Source organism: Gracilinanus agilis, chromosome 5 (assembly GCF_016433145.1).
Source record: "Gracilinanus agilis isolate LMUSP501 chromosome 5, AgileGrace, whole genome shotgun sequence".
Classification (NCBI taxonomy): domain Eukaryota; kingdom Metazoa; phylum Chordata; class Mammalia; order Didelphimorphia; family Didelphidae; genus Gracilinanus; species Gracilinanus agilis.
The window spans coordinates 53,569,675-53,587,352 of record NC_058134.1 but is presented as its reverse complement, the minus strand read 5'-3'; the positions used below and the strand labels follow the sequence as shown (position 1 = coordinate 53,587,352).

Genomic DNA, 17,678 nt, shown 5'->3' with positions numbered 1-17,678 from the left:
GTCCTCCCCAGTCCTGAAATTAGCTAAGGTGACAGGGATCATCTACGGGATGTGACCAAAAAAAAAAAAAAAAAAAAAAAAGGGCTCTCTCAAGGACTCCTGACTACTCACACATCGCAGCAGGCAGCTGCTGCGGCCAGCACAGCTGGATCCCCGGGGCGCCACTGCCCCTAGCCCAGCTCAGCACCTGAGAGGCAGGCAGCGAAGGGCAGGGGACGACCCCTCCAGAACGTCCTGGTGCTGGGGACCCTTCGCTGATCCCGGAGCATCCTTCTCTTTAAGCTCTCGGGGTTGTCACTTGGAGGGGAGGGGAGGAGGTGGGGGAAAATTACCAAATTCCTCCCAGCTGCAGGAAGTTGTCCTTTAAAGGGTGGGGGGAGGTGGGGGTGGAATTGCGGAGAGGCTGGTTAGCAGGCACAATCAGAGCAGCATGTGGATTTGCTTCCCCGGTATCTTCAATGCTCTGTGGCTGCAGCTGCGTCCTCTGCTGCTCCTACTGCTGCTGCTCCTGCTACTCCGGCTGCTGCTGCTGCCTTCAGTATAGCCTGCTGTTGGCAGCAGCCTCACGGGTACTGGATGAAGAGAGGGGACGGACTGCTGCTGCCGCGTCCTCTGTTACATGGTGTCTTCTGTGCGGGGGGGGAGCAGTCGCTCCTCCTCCTCCTCCTCCTCCTTCTCCTCTTCTTTCTCCATCTGCTACTGCTGCTGCTTCTGGAGCTGGCCCGCATTCTTTCCCCCAGCCCATAGTCTAGTAAGGAGTTGAGACTCTGCGCCTCCCTCCAGGACTGTCGGACACACATGGCTTGTTACCTGGTCATCAGTTCCAGACATCTCAGGAATGGGCATTACCGTGGTATTAAAGGAGTCTTCAGAGGACCCCTATGCAAGAATGGCTCTCCCTTACCGGTAACTCTCCCCCCCAAACCCCTAACTCGCACACACTCATACACACAGACATTCAGAGTCAAAATAAACAGAGGGGAAGAGTGCTGTGTGGGTGGCTATATATAAATACGATACTCAGGGGATGGGCACCTCCAGCATCTCTTATCGATAGTCCATACTGTCTGTTTATAGAGTTTAGAAATCTGCCACGCACAGAGAGGGGCATGCGACTGTTTACATTTGTACTCACACCATATGGTTGTTAGGAGCTTTCTTTCTCAATGTGTAAATAATAACCGAATGCAGTTAACTGCGGGAATGTGAAGGTATAGATTTCCTTAGGATTCATTCTGAACGGGGCTTCAGATTGTGATTCTGCCAGTTTGGACCAGTTTGGAAAGTTTGGGTGCCACTTTGGTTGTGCCTTGGGAAGATTTACTCTGTGGGTAAGGAAAAAGGTGCTTTTAAAAAAGATATGGATGCATCAAGTCCCAGGCAATGAAAGAAAGGTGCTGAGAGTTGGAACACGATTTCACCTAGTGTTTTACCATGAGGTAGCATTAAAGGGAAGAAAAATAAACAGATGCATGTGTCTGACTTTTCATCTTGCAATTCAAGAGATTTAATAAAGAACATTTTAAGAACTATGCTTCTGGTAAGTTGAAACTGAGCTTGCAAGGGGGCTCTGATTTAAATGCTAATTATATCCTTGGAAGATTCTATACACTAATGATATTTTAGGCTGCAGATATATTCCAAGAAAATGTAAGTATGAATCATGCAGAAATATTATACCTGCATTCTTAGTAGGTAAATGAACTCAAGGAACACCATACTTTTGGCTCAGGATAGAGAAAACTAAATTAACATAAAATAAAATGGAGAGAAATAGTTTTAGATATTAGACTCATTTTTCTTTATAGACAATTTCCACTATGAACTTTAATGCCTCGTGTGGGTGAATTGATTTTTAGTAAAGTGTGATATTGAAAAATCTGTGATTATGTTGGATATAGGTTATGCTCATGAAACTTAAAATGTATTCAGTGCAAATACAGACTGCAACTTAGTTATGAAGGAAAGTATTGCCTTGTTTCTAGTTGCCATCCAGTACAAAAAGTTTGATTTTGCAAAGCCCTTGGTTATTTGAACAAAAGAAGTTAGATGTGGGATAACATGGGATGATTCAAAGCTTTGAGTCACATAATCTTAAGGCTGTATGAGGCTTTTAGTACTTGAGTTTTTATTTTCAAACTCTTTTAATTTCTCCCATTTTAAAGTAGTTGAGAATAAGAAACCCCATAAGCTTCCTTGGTAAGCTGCTTACATGTTTAACTACCTTCAGTGTCAGCAAAATCATTCTTGTATTTAACTCCAATCTGTCATATTGTAAATTAAGACCATTTGTGGGATTTTCCAAACCTTCAGTCATTCTCTTTCAAACACTACTTTTAGCTGGGGAAATCTGAGCCAGACATTATCCCAATAAAGCCCTGAATAGGTTTATGTATAGAAAAAGGCAGGGAGTTCCCTGGTCCCACTACTTTGATTTTACTCCAGCTTCAGTTTGAGAGTGGGTTCCCCCAGGGGGTTACCTGGGGGAAGTGAGGTTAGAGAAGGCAAGAGAACCCTACTCTATGGTCCTGGATTGTATTCTGAACCCTGGCCAGTTATTTCCCAAATGGCATACCTTTGAGTAAGAGGGACCTTGGGGAAGAGGATGCAAGAGTATTAAGGCAATCTCTCATCAAAATGTAAGTTCTACTGATTGTGGATGGCCAAATAGCATTATCATGTGTAAAAAATAAAAGTTTTATCCATTATTGTGCTTGTTTTTTAAATGAGAATGCTAGTATAATGACCCTGTTGACCATCTTGCTATGACCCCTTTGTTCTAACCTTACAAATTAGTCTTTTCCAAACTTATTTTTAGTTTGCTTTTACTCCCCAGGCCACCTCCCTTCAGTTCATGGCACTGAACTCTATTCTGCCCACTGTAGACTGCCATTCCAATTTGTCAATGTCGCTGCTGTTAATTTGAACAGATCTTCCAAGGTATAGGGCATTTCTCTCCCCAGTTGGATAGCATCTGAAAATATTGTAATGGATATATTGTGCATTTCCTAGTTCAAGCTATTGATGGAAAAACTATGTAGCATGAGGTCTAGAATGGATCCCTACCTATCAAACAATGGTTTGTCTCCTTACTTTGAAACTGGTCATCTAACTCCCTTTATGTTCCTAGTGCAGTTATTTTCTGATCCATCTAGGCCGTCTTTCTAGTTTGTTAGTAAGTTCATTTTGAGAGATGGAATTGAAGCCTTCACTCAAGTCCAAAAAACATTTTAAAGCTATGTTTGTGTCTCATTCTTTTCAAGTTGTTTTCATATTGATTTAAAGATTCTCAACCTCATTCTAGCTCCCATCCCCCCAACTGTTTTCTTGGGATAGATGTTAAGCTTTTAGATCAACAATGGACAAATCATGCTTTTTCTCTTTAAAAAATATAGACACTAAACTAGTCTTATTTTTTCAAATTGAGGTATTTTCCTAGCCCTAATTAAATTTTCAGAAATGGTCAGTATACTTTTTATCTTCAGTGACTATTAACCCCTTCTCCCTTCTCATAGCTGTTCAACAGGACTTGGTTATTTGACTAAAACTGGCTTCCCATCCCACTCTGTGGCTACCATTACTATTTAGATTCATAACTTTTCCCTCTGAAAATTAGAGATGATGTAAAGAAGTGAAATACCTATGAAATCTCATATAATACAATCTCAGAACTAAAACATATACCAACTTACTTTACCAGAGAGAATAGCAGAACCACAATCAAATGTGGACATAAAAATGTGTTTCTTGAATGGTTGTTTTAAAAGAAATATCTGGAAATGCTCCAGGTATAAAATGTCGCTCCCTTAAAAATGTACTTTCATAGTTTTCCATTTGCCCCTAGTGTTTGCTTGTGTGGATTATTACATTCAAAACTACTGTGCGCAGCATTTTTTTCTTTCAGTGCTGTTTATTTCAGAGTATTTACTTCAGCAGACATTTACTTATTTTTTTAGTGAGAATTGCAGGGATAATAAAATATTTGGAAGTTTTCAAGCTGTATTCCTAAAGTTAAAGATAGGCCTTCTCATCCAAGAGTATAAATGCAAAGATTTTATTTGAAAGTTGAACTTTTCTATTTGTTGAGAAGTAGGTGTAAGAAGTATGGCATACTGCCTTTACTTCCAACAATCATGTTGGCTGGAATTCTACCAGAGAATTTTAAAAAAAAGGAATTGTTTTCATTGTTTTAAGAGGAAATTGAATTTCTCCCCTCTCTTCTTCCTTTGTAAAGGAACCAATCCCCTCACTCCCCACCATGATAACAACTAACTTAGACATTTTTCTTATTCCTGTCTGCCAATAAATCTGAACTAATAACTTCCTTAGAAGGATGAACAAGAAGGTGTCAGCTTCCACAAAATCTTCAGTTATTATTAATTAACCTTTAAGATTACATAGATGTTTTCCAGAAGACACTGAAAGTATTTAGACGGAAAAATCATTTATTATTCTTTTCATTATACATATATTAAGAATACCTGTTTGTTATAAGAGAAAGGCAGTAAAAATAATCCATTCCGAGTTAAAACCCATCATTGCAGGCCAAGAAAGCTTGTCTGTTGCGATGTCAGGATTCTGAAAGCCAAACAAATTTCCTCCAACTTGGGAAATTTAGAGAGAAAAATACATATTTTAGTTAATTTGTAATTTGATGTTGTTTTGATGTAAAAATTTTTTATTTTTCAAGTGAATATTTAATGAGAGACTGTGATTTGGGGGTGGGGAGAGAGAGACATCCTTGGTAAGTCATTTAATCTCATTATTCCCAGGCTATTCAGTAAGATAATAAATTGCTGAGTGGTGGTTGATCGTCATTGGTTTAGAAGAGAAAGGAATTCCCTAAATTCATGAGATCATAGGTCAAGTGAAAAACAACATTCACTAGATTGAGCTTTGATTTATTTTAGTTGATCTATGAAGATGTAAAAGAACTGACATCACTGAAATATCTACATGTGACAAATTATTTTGGAATTGTAGCTTGACTTGCATCTCTTTGTATATTAACTTCCTGAAAACTTCATCATGAAATTAAGTGCCTTTATTTGAAGAGGTATCCAGTACCATGGATCAACATCCAGAGATGAGGCTTCAGGGAACATGAGGACATCATAGTTCCTGGTTAGGAATGATGGCATTTGGGCATTGATGCCACTGTCACTAACACCACTCATCAAAGGCACTTATTCTTCGTGTCCAAATTTGGGTACCATCTCTTCCACATACCCTCACCTGTACCTCTCAGCTGAAGGTATTCTCTTCATCAACTAGTATATGGTTTCTTCTATTGCAGATGGCTTCTCCTACCTAGCAGAATGCAATGTAGGCAGGTATCACTGTTTTGTTTTTATCTCCAATATTCAGCATAGCATTTGGCAAATAGTGAATACTTAAGAAATGTGTGTGGACAGAATCATTACACAAATCAAGGCATGTTTTCATGAGCTCCGATGTGAGTGAGGAGCCCCAACTCTTGTTTGTCTCCTTTGGGCTCCTCTTCACCACTTGAGAGATTCTCAGTGTGGTCTAGGACTGCAGATTCCAAGTTCCTTTCTCAAAAGAAACTTCTCTCTCCTAAATCAGAATCTTGGCATCTTTTGTGCATATTCTTAGTTTTTCTAAATATACCAAATCTTGTCTCAGAATACTTGAAATGTTCACTGTCAAATACGTGTGAAATTATAGAAAAATTGTGATAACCTTGAGGTTGCATCCATCTCACTTCAGAGAAATTGTGGAATTTGGCAGTATTCTCCATGCTTTTATTTTCCACTATGAATTAGGGACATATTCTTTAAAATGAACAGTTATCCTTTCAAGACATTTCCAAAAATTCCTCAGCCTTTTGAATATGCTAAATGTAAGTTTAAAGAGATATTTCCTCATACCAATCATTCTAATATGATTTTACTCTTACGTGGCCATTTAAAATGTGCAAAATAGTTTATGTCCTCCCCTTCCTCTCATATGAGCATAGCAACAGCCATCTGAAGTAGGAACTATTATTATCTCCATTTATATTGGAATGAAGAGGAAATAGGTTTATAAGAATCTTAGGGACTTGACTAGGATCATAGAGGTAAGTAAGTGCTGAAGGTAGGATTTGAAGCTAGGTTTTACAAGTAGAGTGGTATCTAGTATGCCAAGCTGCTTGAGTGTATCATCTTTATTTGGATACATGAATAAATAAGACATCCACACTATTATTCAATATTGTATAAAATATTAGTAAAAGCAAAAATAAAGGAAGAGAAAGAAATTAAATAAAATATAAAAATTAGAATAGGGCATGAGAAAAAACTATCTCAATGCAGAGGATAAGATACTATACTTAGAGAATCAAGTACAAAATTAATTGAAATAATTAAGAACTCTTAACACAGTTGCAGTTATATAAAATAAACCCACTTAAATCATTAGCATTTCTAAATATTACCAACAAAGTCCAGCAGCAAGAAAGAGAGAAATTCCATTTAACATAACTGTAGACAATATAGAATCCCTGGGGGCAGGAGACCTGCCTGCCAAAACAACCAAGAATATTTAAATACAATTATAAAACACCTTTTATTCAGATAGTCACATCTAAACAAATAGAAAAAAGTTTTCCCTTAAATTGAAACTTTCAATAAAAGAAACCTGGCTCCGTGGAAAGATCACTATGTGTAGAGTTGGAGGATTCAAGTTCAAATTCTACCTCTAATGGTTATTATCTTGTATCCTTAGGCAAATTATTGACCTTCCTATCCCCCAGTTTCCTAATCTGTAAAATGAATAGGCTGGGTTAGATGGCCGCTGGTGTCATAGTGCCAAGGCTCTAAATAACTCTTTAAGTTTAATTTTTAGTGCAGCAAATATGTTTGTAATTGATTAGAATCTTATTATTTTACCTTATGTTAAATACTAGACTGTTTAATTTTCTAACCACATTACTCCAAAAGTTCCTTATCTTCTCCAAACCAATCCTGGAACCCTGTCTTTCAAGATTCCTTCTCTATTGAAGTTTTAATAAGTTTTTAAATGTCTCCTGGAATTTCCTGGTCTTTCATATTTGACATCCTTCTAGCTTAAACAAGTTTTTGCTAAAAGAAGAATGAAACGTATGTTTCGGTGGTGCAATTGGTGAATTTTTAATGAATTATACTGTGTTGTTCTTTATGACAAGAAAATCTGACACAATAATGTGCTTGGGTTTCTTACTTTTAGGTACTCAATTAAAATAAATGCTGTACTCTATGATTCTGCCCTTATAATTTGGAAATAAAATAAAACTAACAAAATTACATGCTGAGTTAATTTATATGCTAAATATGGAATAGCATTAAATGTTGGATTTGATCATTTGTAGCATTAAGCAATCCTACCCTTAAATAGCATGGTCTCATGAATGCCTATGTAGTCTTTGATGAATAATGTGTGTTCTGTATTAAGAGAGCTGGAAATGCCAGTAGGCTTAATGCTATGTCAAGAACAAGGAGAATAGTGAATGTTTAAATAACGTTATCACATTTAATTCAGTATGAGTCTGCTTTATTCAAAACAGCCCCTTTTGTAGAATTTGTTTTGTATTTGTATTTGTATGTTCATCGAGTGTCATATTATACAAAATGACTCGAATTTGGGTTATAAAAGGCTCTTTTGCTTTTAAAAATTCCTTTTCGGTTTCCAATTAAATATATTTCTTTGTAGAAAAGTTGCAGAATGACAGATGACGAACTAGACATCACTTAGCTTTCAATTTAAACTAGTTTTACTTAAAGGATGTTGAGGGTAGGTTTAGGGAGAAAATCTTTTTAAACTGGGGAATATTTTCATGACCTATGGCAGGAATGGAAATGTATCGAACTATTGTTATTTTAGGTTTTATTCAAGTTAAGAGTACACTATTATCTATTGCACTTTTAAGAAAATCTTGGAAAGTAGGATTTACATAATGTCATGTAAAATGGATGTTCAATAAATCATTTGTTTTGTTGTTCTCTTCAAGGAAAAATTCAATATGTATGACATTATCTATTTGAAACTTTCTAGTGGAAAAGTCTCATTTGTTTTTTTCCTGCTGTGCTCAGTAGCAATCTTGAGCCTTCTGAGTTGCATCACTGATAGGGAAATCTGAAACCATTTCTCTTCATTCTAGAATTAGGAAGGTAAGAGTCCCACTATGCTCAGTGTTAGTCAGGGAAATATATTCTGTTCTAGGCATCCCATTTTAGAGTGACAGTATGGCAACTCAAAACCTCTAATAGGAAGTTTCCAGGACGGAGATGGAATAGGGAATCGAGCTGAATGGGCAATGTTTGAAGGAACTTTGAAAGTTTAGCCAGAAAAAAAAGAGAATGTTTGGGGATACTGAGTGGTAGAGTTTTATCACTATCTTCAGAGAGCAGGGATAGTATCTATAAGAAATTCTGTATAGTTCAGAGAATGTAACTAAGACAAATGGTAGTAGGGTGGGGGTAGAATAACAAGAATATAGATTTTAACTCCATATGAAGAAGAATATTTTAACAATTAAACCAGCTCAGAAATGGAATGGGCTACCTTACGAACTAATGAGTTTCCCATCCTAACACTGGAAGTGGTTAAGCTGAGGATGTGTGATCTTTCATCAGGAATGTCTTAAAGGAGATCTCTGCAAATGATTAGACTAGATGACCTCTAAAGTCTCCTTCAACTCTGATAATTCTCTAATTGCCTGGAAGCCTACATTCAAATTCCAGCTGTAGGAACATTGCCTCTCAATAGGGTACTGGACAGCATTGGGATGATTTATGCTGCATATTTATTGTGTTTTGTTATAATTAAAATTGCCATTTTTTTAAATTTTAAGATTGGCAAATTCCACTTCATGTCTATGTGGTGAAGGACTCAGAAGGTACTTTAGTTGTATAATTGTCAGGCGTGCTTTTTAAAAAGTTGTCATATCCCTCCTCTAACCTATTTATTTTCTTCTACCACCATCTCTATTCCCCTTAAGGCAAATGTATTTGTATGCCCCTTCTGAAGGTGTCCTCTTTTAAAAACACACACATACCCACCATATAGGATAGCAGTATTCTGACTTCTCTCAAAAACCACAGAACTTCTTCTAAAGTCTTAGAAAGTATCTCCCACAGGTGCACTCATTCCTTCTCCCAAAGCGATTGCATAGCACTCCTCAGGTCCTCAGTTCCATACACACATATTCATGCTATTCAGTATCTTCTTCTTCCCTTATGAACAATTTTGTTGCCTTTCCTTAGCTTCAGTAACCAAAAGTTATCTTCTTTTCCCCTAAACTCTAGTCATCTAATAGAACTGAATAAGAAAGAAATGGCCATGTAATCCCTCATTTAGGTAGAGAAATGAGAGCCCCATTTTACCTCCCAAAGCACTTTCTGTTTCAGGCTTTTTTGACATTTAGACTTGGAATAAGAAGTGATGAAAAGAGCATAGCTTCTCTGATTGCACAGGGTTCAGATCAGCACAGCTAGCCCCAAAGTAACTTTATCTTTTCCTTCAGACTCAAAGAGAAACCTGTTGTTGACTCCTCATAGATCAGAACATTGGCTACTCACATGTTTATAACAATGTGTGAGCACGGAAGCTTGCTTTTGGAGGTGCTACCAGATGTGGGCATGTGGCAATGACCTGAGGAAAGGGTGTTTGGGATCAAAGAACCTGGGAGCACATCCACATTTTTTTATTTATTATCCGGGTGGCCATAAGTAAGTCACTTAAATTAGTCTCGTTATCTTCATTTGGAAAGTGAGAGAGTTGGAATACATGATCTACAAGCTCTCTTTTAGTCCAAATTCTAAGACTATTGATGATGAAAACTAATAGCTATCATTTATGCAGTACTTGATATCTGCCAGGCTCTGTGCTTTGATTCTCACAATAACCTGTTCTTTTCCCCATTTAGCAGTTGAGGAAACTAAGGCAAACAAAGTATAAGTAACTTTCAAGGGTCATACAGCTTTAAAATATGTGAGGTTGGATTTGAACCTGGGTCTTTGCTGACTCGGAGTCTGGTTCTCTAAGCACTATATCACCTAACTGCCTAGTAATAATAATAATAGAAACATAAATTAGAGACTTACAAAGCATTATATATGCATATTTATATATGTATACATACACTGTATCTATATAATTAACTATATAATCTCATTTAGTCTTCACAACAATATCATGGCTATTATTATCCCCATTTTACAGATGAGAAAACTGAGGCAGACAGAAGTCAAGTGGCCAAACCAGGATCACACATCCAGTAAGCTTCTGAAGTAGAATGCAAACATAGATCTTCCTGATTCCCAACCTGGTGTTCACTCTACCACCTATGACTTCAATCCTCTTAGATTACAAGCTTAGTTAAAAGGAGATTGAGTTTGAAAAGTGACCCCCTGAACAGAGGACACCTTTGGAGGATAGTTTGTTTTTTAAACATAAATAGTAATGATGCCATCTAGTGCTTTTTTCATAAGAAATTCTTATTTTTACCAGATCACATCAGTCCTATTTTTTCATATTAGGTTCCTTAATATTTTGTAATCCATGTTCTCTCTTTCCCTCCCAACCCAACCTCTTCCTCAAGAAGGCAGATAATATGATAGAGGTTGTACATATATTCTGATATAATACATAATTTCATGTTCATCAAGTTGTAAAAGAAAACCCATTCCTTGCAGTAGACAACAATGCATGGAGGAAATAACAGGAAAAATAATAGCATACTTCAATATGCATCCAGACTCTGTTCCTTCTGTGGCGGTGGAGAGCTTTTTTTTTTGTCTTGTATCTATTGGAGTTGTCCCAGATCCCACTCTCATTGATAATAGTGAAGTCATTCACAGTCAATCATCTCACGTTATTGTTGTTATTGAGTATAATGTTCTCCTGGTTCTTCTTACTTCACTTTGCATCGTTTCATATGTCTTTCCAGGTTTTGTTTGTTCTTTTTTTTGTACGTGTGATCATCTTGCTTGTCATTTCTTATAACACAATAGTTTTCCATCATGTACCACAACTTGTTCAGCCATTCTCCAATAAATGGGCATCTCTTCATTTTCCAGTTCTTTGCCATCATAAAACAAGTTGCTATAAATATTTTTGTACAGGTAGGTTCTTTCCCCCTATCTTTAATACCTTTGGGATACAGACTTCATAGGAGTCTTGCTGGGTCGAAGGATACACACAGGTTTGATGGCTCTTTGGGTATGATTCCAGATGGCTCTCCAGAATGGTTATATTAGTTCAGTGTCCCAATTTTTCCATATCTCCTCCAACATTGATCATTTTTCTTTTTTGTCACATTAGCCAGTCTGATGGGTGTGAGGTGCTACCTCAGAGTCATTTTCCTTTGCAATCTTTTAATCAATAGTGATTTGAAGCATTTTTTTGTCTGACTAAAGAGAGTTTTAATTTCATCTGAGAATTGCCTGTTCTTATCCTTTGACCATTTGTCATTTGGGAAGATGCTTTGTATTTTTATAAATTTGACTCAGTGACATATAGGGCTTTAACATCTCTAAAGCTCTTGCCTCAAAAAACAAACAAAAAACAACCACCACCAAACTTGTGAGCATGCTTACACATCCCACTTGAAAACTGAGGAACCTGAGTCCCAAAGAAGTTAAGGAAATCATTATGGACTCTTTTGCTTGTGGTTCTAGAATTAAAATGTATTCCATTGGCTTGACTTTGATCCAGAACGAATGGTAGAATAAACAACAACTTCAACACTGTCCTTTTATTTTGGATATTGTTCTCGTCTTATTCTCTCATCTTAGATTTGTCTCTTACTACCTTGGTAACCTATTCTCTTTGGATCTCTCTCTTCTCATCTACAAACCAATGGCTTTGGGGTTAGATTACCCCTGCTGTCTCCTCCAATTTTAAATTTACAAGCCCATTGTTTGTATGTCTATATATTTTCCTACCTAGTGGAATGTAGGGGAGGGAGAAAGGGAGTTTAAACATTCTGGCTAGATTCCCATTTGTATAATTTCATTATGTTTAATGAAATTAACTCTATAGTTTCAATAGTACAAAGTATTTCTCCTGTGCATCTGTTGATTGTTATAAATATGCTCTACTCTGCCCCTGTGGCAGCTCCATTTCCATGGTGTGTGAAGAAAACACTTTTCATGGGTAATTTTGTGCAGCCACTTGGAGTCTGTCAGTGGGAGCTGGGGTAGGCATGGGGGGGGGGAAGTCCTTTCATCATGATTATGTTTTTCACTTTAATACCTACAAAGATTCATTTAGTGAATTGCTTCGAGTATAATTTAATGCTTCTTACTAATCGAAACCACAATGTATTTTATTGCATTTCAGTTTCCAAACATCTTGTGGAAAACACTAGAAGAAGATGAAAATGTGTTGTGCATAAGCTGATGAAGTCCCCACACAGATTAGTTCCATTGTGTTGCCCACTGGTTCGTATTTCATAACTGTCAGAGACAGGAAACGAAAATTAGGAATTACTGACTCTGCTCTTCCCCTCCGTGTCTGCTTGGCAAGGAGGGGAGAAAACCATCCCTTGGCTATCCACTGCTGGATGGCCTTTACAACAAATAGAAAGAGCATTGGCTCCTTTGCCTCCAGTGCCTTCCGGTTACTTCCAGTGCCTCCAATGACTTCCCCCAAAGCAAAGTCCTTTATACTGTTTCTGAATGGTTGAAAAGAGGAGAATGTAAGGGAGCAAGAGCAGACGCTAGATTTCCATGATGTTCAAGCCTCAAGACCTCCATGCTGTTCTAACCTGTGATATTCTATTATTTAACCCCAACACTTAAAAATGAATAAAAATGAATAATGGTAAATTACTAAAAATAATAAAATATATTAAACAGTGCAGTACCATTTTTGACAGTGTATGTATTATTCTATCCTTGAAATTGCACCTTTCTCTGCTCAGAGGTGGGAGATCATGTCATTATCTCTGCCCTAGGACCAAGATTGCTTTTTCCAATGAAAGGTCAACTTCCTTTAATATTACATACCCTTTTTTGAAGTGCTCCTTAGATTTGGAAGTACATATAGAAGTCCCAAAGGGTAGAAAACCCCTGACATTTTAAAAAGATATGTGATCCAGACTCAAAGATATTTCATCTTTGATTTAGTCCATTTAGACAAGAGACCTTTATGGTATTTTTTTTTTATTTTTAAGGTACAGTAGCAGTAGGAATCATCAGTAATTTTTTACTCACTTCTGTAATAAATTTCTATTGTAGCCATCTCCATGCATTCAGATTTAACCGTCTCTTTGAATCAAAGACATAGATCTACCTCTTAACTAGAAATCTGCTGAATTAAGGTCACTTTTTGGACTAGACTATCTAAATTGGCCATTTGTAAAAGATAATTATTCAACTCTGTTTCACTTTGGTTGGCCCAAGTCATGCTGTGAATCATTTGAAACAAACGTAAAATAAAATACGAAGTAGGTTGATAATGAGTATATATATGTTAATAAGACACATGGATTAAATCAAGGGTTCTATCTGTGAAGTATTTCATTATCTTCTCCTTAATATTCAGTTGGAATTCAGGGATCCAATAATCATGTGGCTTAAGTCAGGTACTGGATAACAAGGACTGCTCTGTTCAGGTTTCATTACTTGAAAGGATATAAGTTCCATACTTGGGGGCAGAATAGAGCTTGCTGGTTTCAATAATAAATTAAGCTACTTTGACTTTTCCCAAAAAATGAACTTCTGTGCAAATAAAATACAATATAAACTTTTTATAGCAATGCATGATGAGATTGGCTCCAGTGCTGGGCCTGGAATTAGGAAGTATTGAGTTCAAATCCTGCTTCAGGTACTTTTTGGCTGAGACCCTGGGCAAGTCATCCAATCTCTCTCTAACTCTGTTTCTTCAATAGTCTAGTGTGGATAATTATAACACGTCTCTCTTAGAGTTGATGTAAGGTTAAAATGAAAGACTTTATAAAGCACTTAGCACAGTGCTTGGCATAAAGTAGGCAATCAATAAATGCTTGTTTCTTTCCATTTTTCCATTGTTCTTTGTCTTTTTCCTTCCTTTAAATAAGTCAGTAGAATTATGGATAAGATGAACATAGACTAATTCAAAATAATATTCAAAGTAATCCTAATTCATATAAATTGAAATTTAGATGTTTAAAAACCATGTCTTAAGGTACAATGTATATCTCTTTCCGTATGAATAAAGGAGACCTAGTGCTGTTGGAGGACACCTAGGTGGTGGAATGAAATGACTAGAACATTGAGCCTGGAGTCAGAAAGACCTAAGTTTGAATCTGGTCTCAGGCACTTACTAACTATGTGACTCTGGGCAAGTCATTTAACCGTGTTAGCCTCAGTTTCCTCATCTGTAAAATGAGCCGAAAAAGGACAAAAAAGCAAGCTGTTCTTGTATTTTGGCCATGAAAATTCCAACGAGTCACGAAGAGTCAGACACAATTGAAAAATGACTCCAAAATAAACAATGATATTTCTGGGATAAATCTTGGTTATACTTTTTATTGTAGAGGCACTTATGACTTAGAACAAGTGGATAAAATAGTTCTGCTGTCTTTTGCTCTGTTCAGATCACATCTGGATTGTCTTGTTCTCTTCTGCAGAACACATTTTAGAAAAGACATTGATTAGCTGAAAGATTTCTAGAGGTGGAAAACCAAGATGGCAGAATGCCTCAAGCTCATGCACAAGTGGACCATTGAAGGAACTGGGGATGTTTAGCCTAGAGAAGAAAGACTTAGCATAGAATAATGTAATTATCTTCAAGTTGCTAGTTACTACTCATGACTTTTTTTGGGGGGGTGGAGGCACTTAATATCCATGGGCTTCAGTTTCTTCATTCATAAAATGGAGTTTGGACAAAATGGTCTCTGCTATCCCTTCCAGTTCTACCTCTCTGAACTTATGCAGTGTTTGAAGATCCAGCATATGGAAGAGGGATTATATTTCTTCTCTTTTTGGCTCACATGGCAGAAATAGTAGCAATAAGTGGAAGTTGCAAATATAAATTTGGGTTTGATAGAAGAGAAAACCTCTTAGGAATAGGAGATATCTTAAAGCTTAATGGGATTCTTCTAAAATGTGTGGATTCCCTCTCAGTGGAGAATTCAAACAAAGGCTAGAGGGAAACTTGTCTGATATATTACAGAGAGAATTGTTTTTCATCTATGAGTTGGACTAAATAGTCCCTGAGGCTCCTTCCAACTTTGATTCTGTGGTTACTTCTCTACACATTTTCTTGATATTTCTCATTGAATTATGGCAGGAGATTAAAGAAAGGAGAAACTCCAAGACAAAACTGTCTTAGCACAAACCCAAGTGTTTGAATACTGAGGGTAGTTTTGAACTCCATTAGTTCCAGTATTAGAACTCCACTTTATTTTAAATTAAAATTATAAATTTTTCTTATGTTTTTATATCATCTCAATTTCTCAATATATTCTTCTCCTGGCGCCCCCACCAATGATTCTGTATAACAATGGATTTTTTAAATGGGTGAAGAAACAGTTTCAGAACACTTTCCAACATATTTTGAAATATTCCATACCCATAATTTCAAACTAATGCAAACAATAGAGAGAGATGCCTTCACATATATTTTCTTTCAGATAATGCTTGATCATTTTTGATTTTATAGCATTTATTTTTTATTGTTTTATTGTTCTTTCCATTTACATCTTTGGTGTCATGGAGTACATTGATTTTCTGTTTATGTGCTCTTCACTTTGTATTGGCTCATATATTATCCCATGTTTCTCAAAATGTATCATAGTCCTTGCTGTTTATAATACAGTGATAATCCATTACATTTATGCACTCTTTAGCATAACTCCCAGTTGATGGGAATCTAAAGAGATGGTGTTTGAAATTTCTATCCATCATTTTGTTTATTGAACATTGAACAAACATTGAGAGATTTTAATTGCAAGGGTTTGTGGGAATCACGAAGATAAATAAGGCACTTTTCTTGTCCTCAAGAGGTTGGCAGTCTTAGAGGAAGCTCATAGTAAATGTGAATTGGGACTTTGAGAGCATATATGGGGAAGAAGAGAGAGCATGTGGGCAACTTAGTGCCCGGAGGTGTAGGAGGTGATAAAGAGGTGAGAATGATGGGTAAAGGGTAAAGAATGGGTAACATCAGTGTGCCTTGGACAAATTCTGTCTGCTTTATAGTTATAATTATGGATATCCCTGGAGGGTAGACCCAGGTTAGTGAGCAGCTTGGGTTGAAAGATCAAAAAAGAGAAGCCAATTAAAATAAAAAAGGGAGTAGAAAAAGGAAGGGAACGAATGTTGTTATGGACAAAATGTGCCCACTCCAAATTGTGCCTAGGGATGGTCTTGCATTGAAGAGGAATATATGCATATGTATGTATGTATGTATATAAATGTATATACTTGTATACATACATATATATTTTTAAATATGGGAAAAAGATTGAGAGGGGTATGGGTAGAGATTAGACTTATGATATCACTGGTATAGGGAAGCTAGAGCAATGGTGTCAAATCCAAATAAAAATGGAGCCCCTATGAACGTCTCTACAGACTACATATTGTCTTAGAAAAGGACATATGTTTATATATTTCTTTTTTATTTTTTTCCTTGCTAGAACCCACAGATTCTTTTTATTTTTTAATTTTATTTATTTTTTTATTGATTAAGAAAAATTTTCCATGGCTACATGATTCATGTTCTTTCCCTCCTCCCACACCCTCCCATTCCCTCCCATATATTTCTTTTTATTAACATTTCAACACATTAAAAATAATATTGGAATGACATTTTCATCAGGTTCAGGCCACCGAATTCTGGGATTCTTGTGGGCTGCCCATGTGTTTGGCACCTCTGACCTAGCCCAGAGTACCACAATCTTCATATGTCAGATCTTCCAGGTTAGCTCTCATTGAACTAGTCTGGGGATGCCAAACTGAAAAAAGAAATGGAGCTTCGATTCTAATACTCATTTAGAAAAACTAAAATTTAACGCTTTCCATGTTGAATTATATTTTTATTTTGTTAAACATGTCCCAGTTATGTTTTATCCGATTAGGTCCACTGCAGCTTTGAGTTTGATAATTCCATCCTGTGGCATGCTGACTTTTATATATAAATCCCTAGGCAGGAGGCAGTTGAATTTGAGTTGAATATGAGCCCCTTTATGTTTCATATATTTTAATAGATCTCTCTGATCTCATTAGCTTGAGTACTCACTCCAATGGTGAGATAATGATACACTCTTTTCTCTATTATGCTAAGTGACGCCTGCTCCTCTAAATCCTCCATAGCCATATGGTGACATTGGTAGAATATTGGCATTAAAAATTAAGGATTTATTTTTCAAGAGATGTTTGGGGTTATGGAAAGCACTCTGTAGTCTCTCAAATGTGACTCAGCTGCATTTCTTCTTCCTATTCAATTCTGGGCCCAGCTCATTGTCCATCTGCTATTTCTGCTCCCATTATCCATGATGGTGGCCAACGCAATGGGCTCTCCATTCAACTATGAATCAGTCTTGCCTACAGATATTTTCCACTTGATTTTTCCTGTGTGAAATGTTAGAATGAACTCTTGAGTGGTTGTGAATGTTGTTTAGGATTCTTTCTAGTTAATGTTCTATAGCATGATGAATTTGAAACAATGTCCTCTACAAACAGGACCATGTAGATGGCTTCTTCTTCTCT

General features: G+C 36.7%; 1 protein-coding gene across 1 annotated transcript in view; it reads left to right on the top strand.

Annotated features, from left to right (window-relative positions):
- The first annotated feature begins 798 nt into the window (after window positions 1–798).
- The window catches only part of ZNF804B (zinc finger protein 804B), a 623,300-nt gene continuing 606,420 nt past the window's right edge, over window positions 799–17,678 (top strand). The window contains exon 1 of the mRNA XM_044678555.1: window positions 799–906. Within this exon, the coding sequence (XP_044534490.1) occupies window positions 799–906 (108 nt within the window). The remainder of the gene's footprint in view (window positions 907–17,678) is intronic.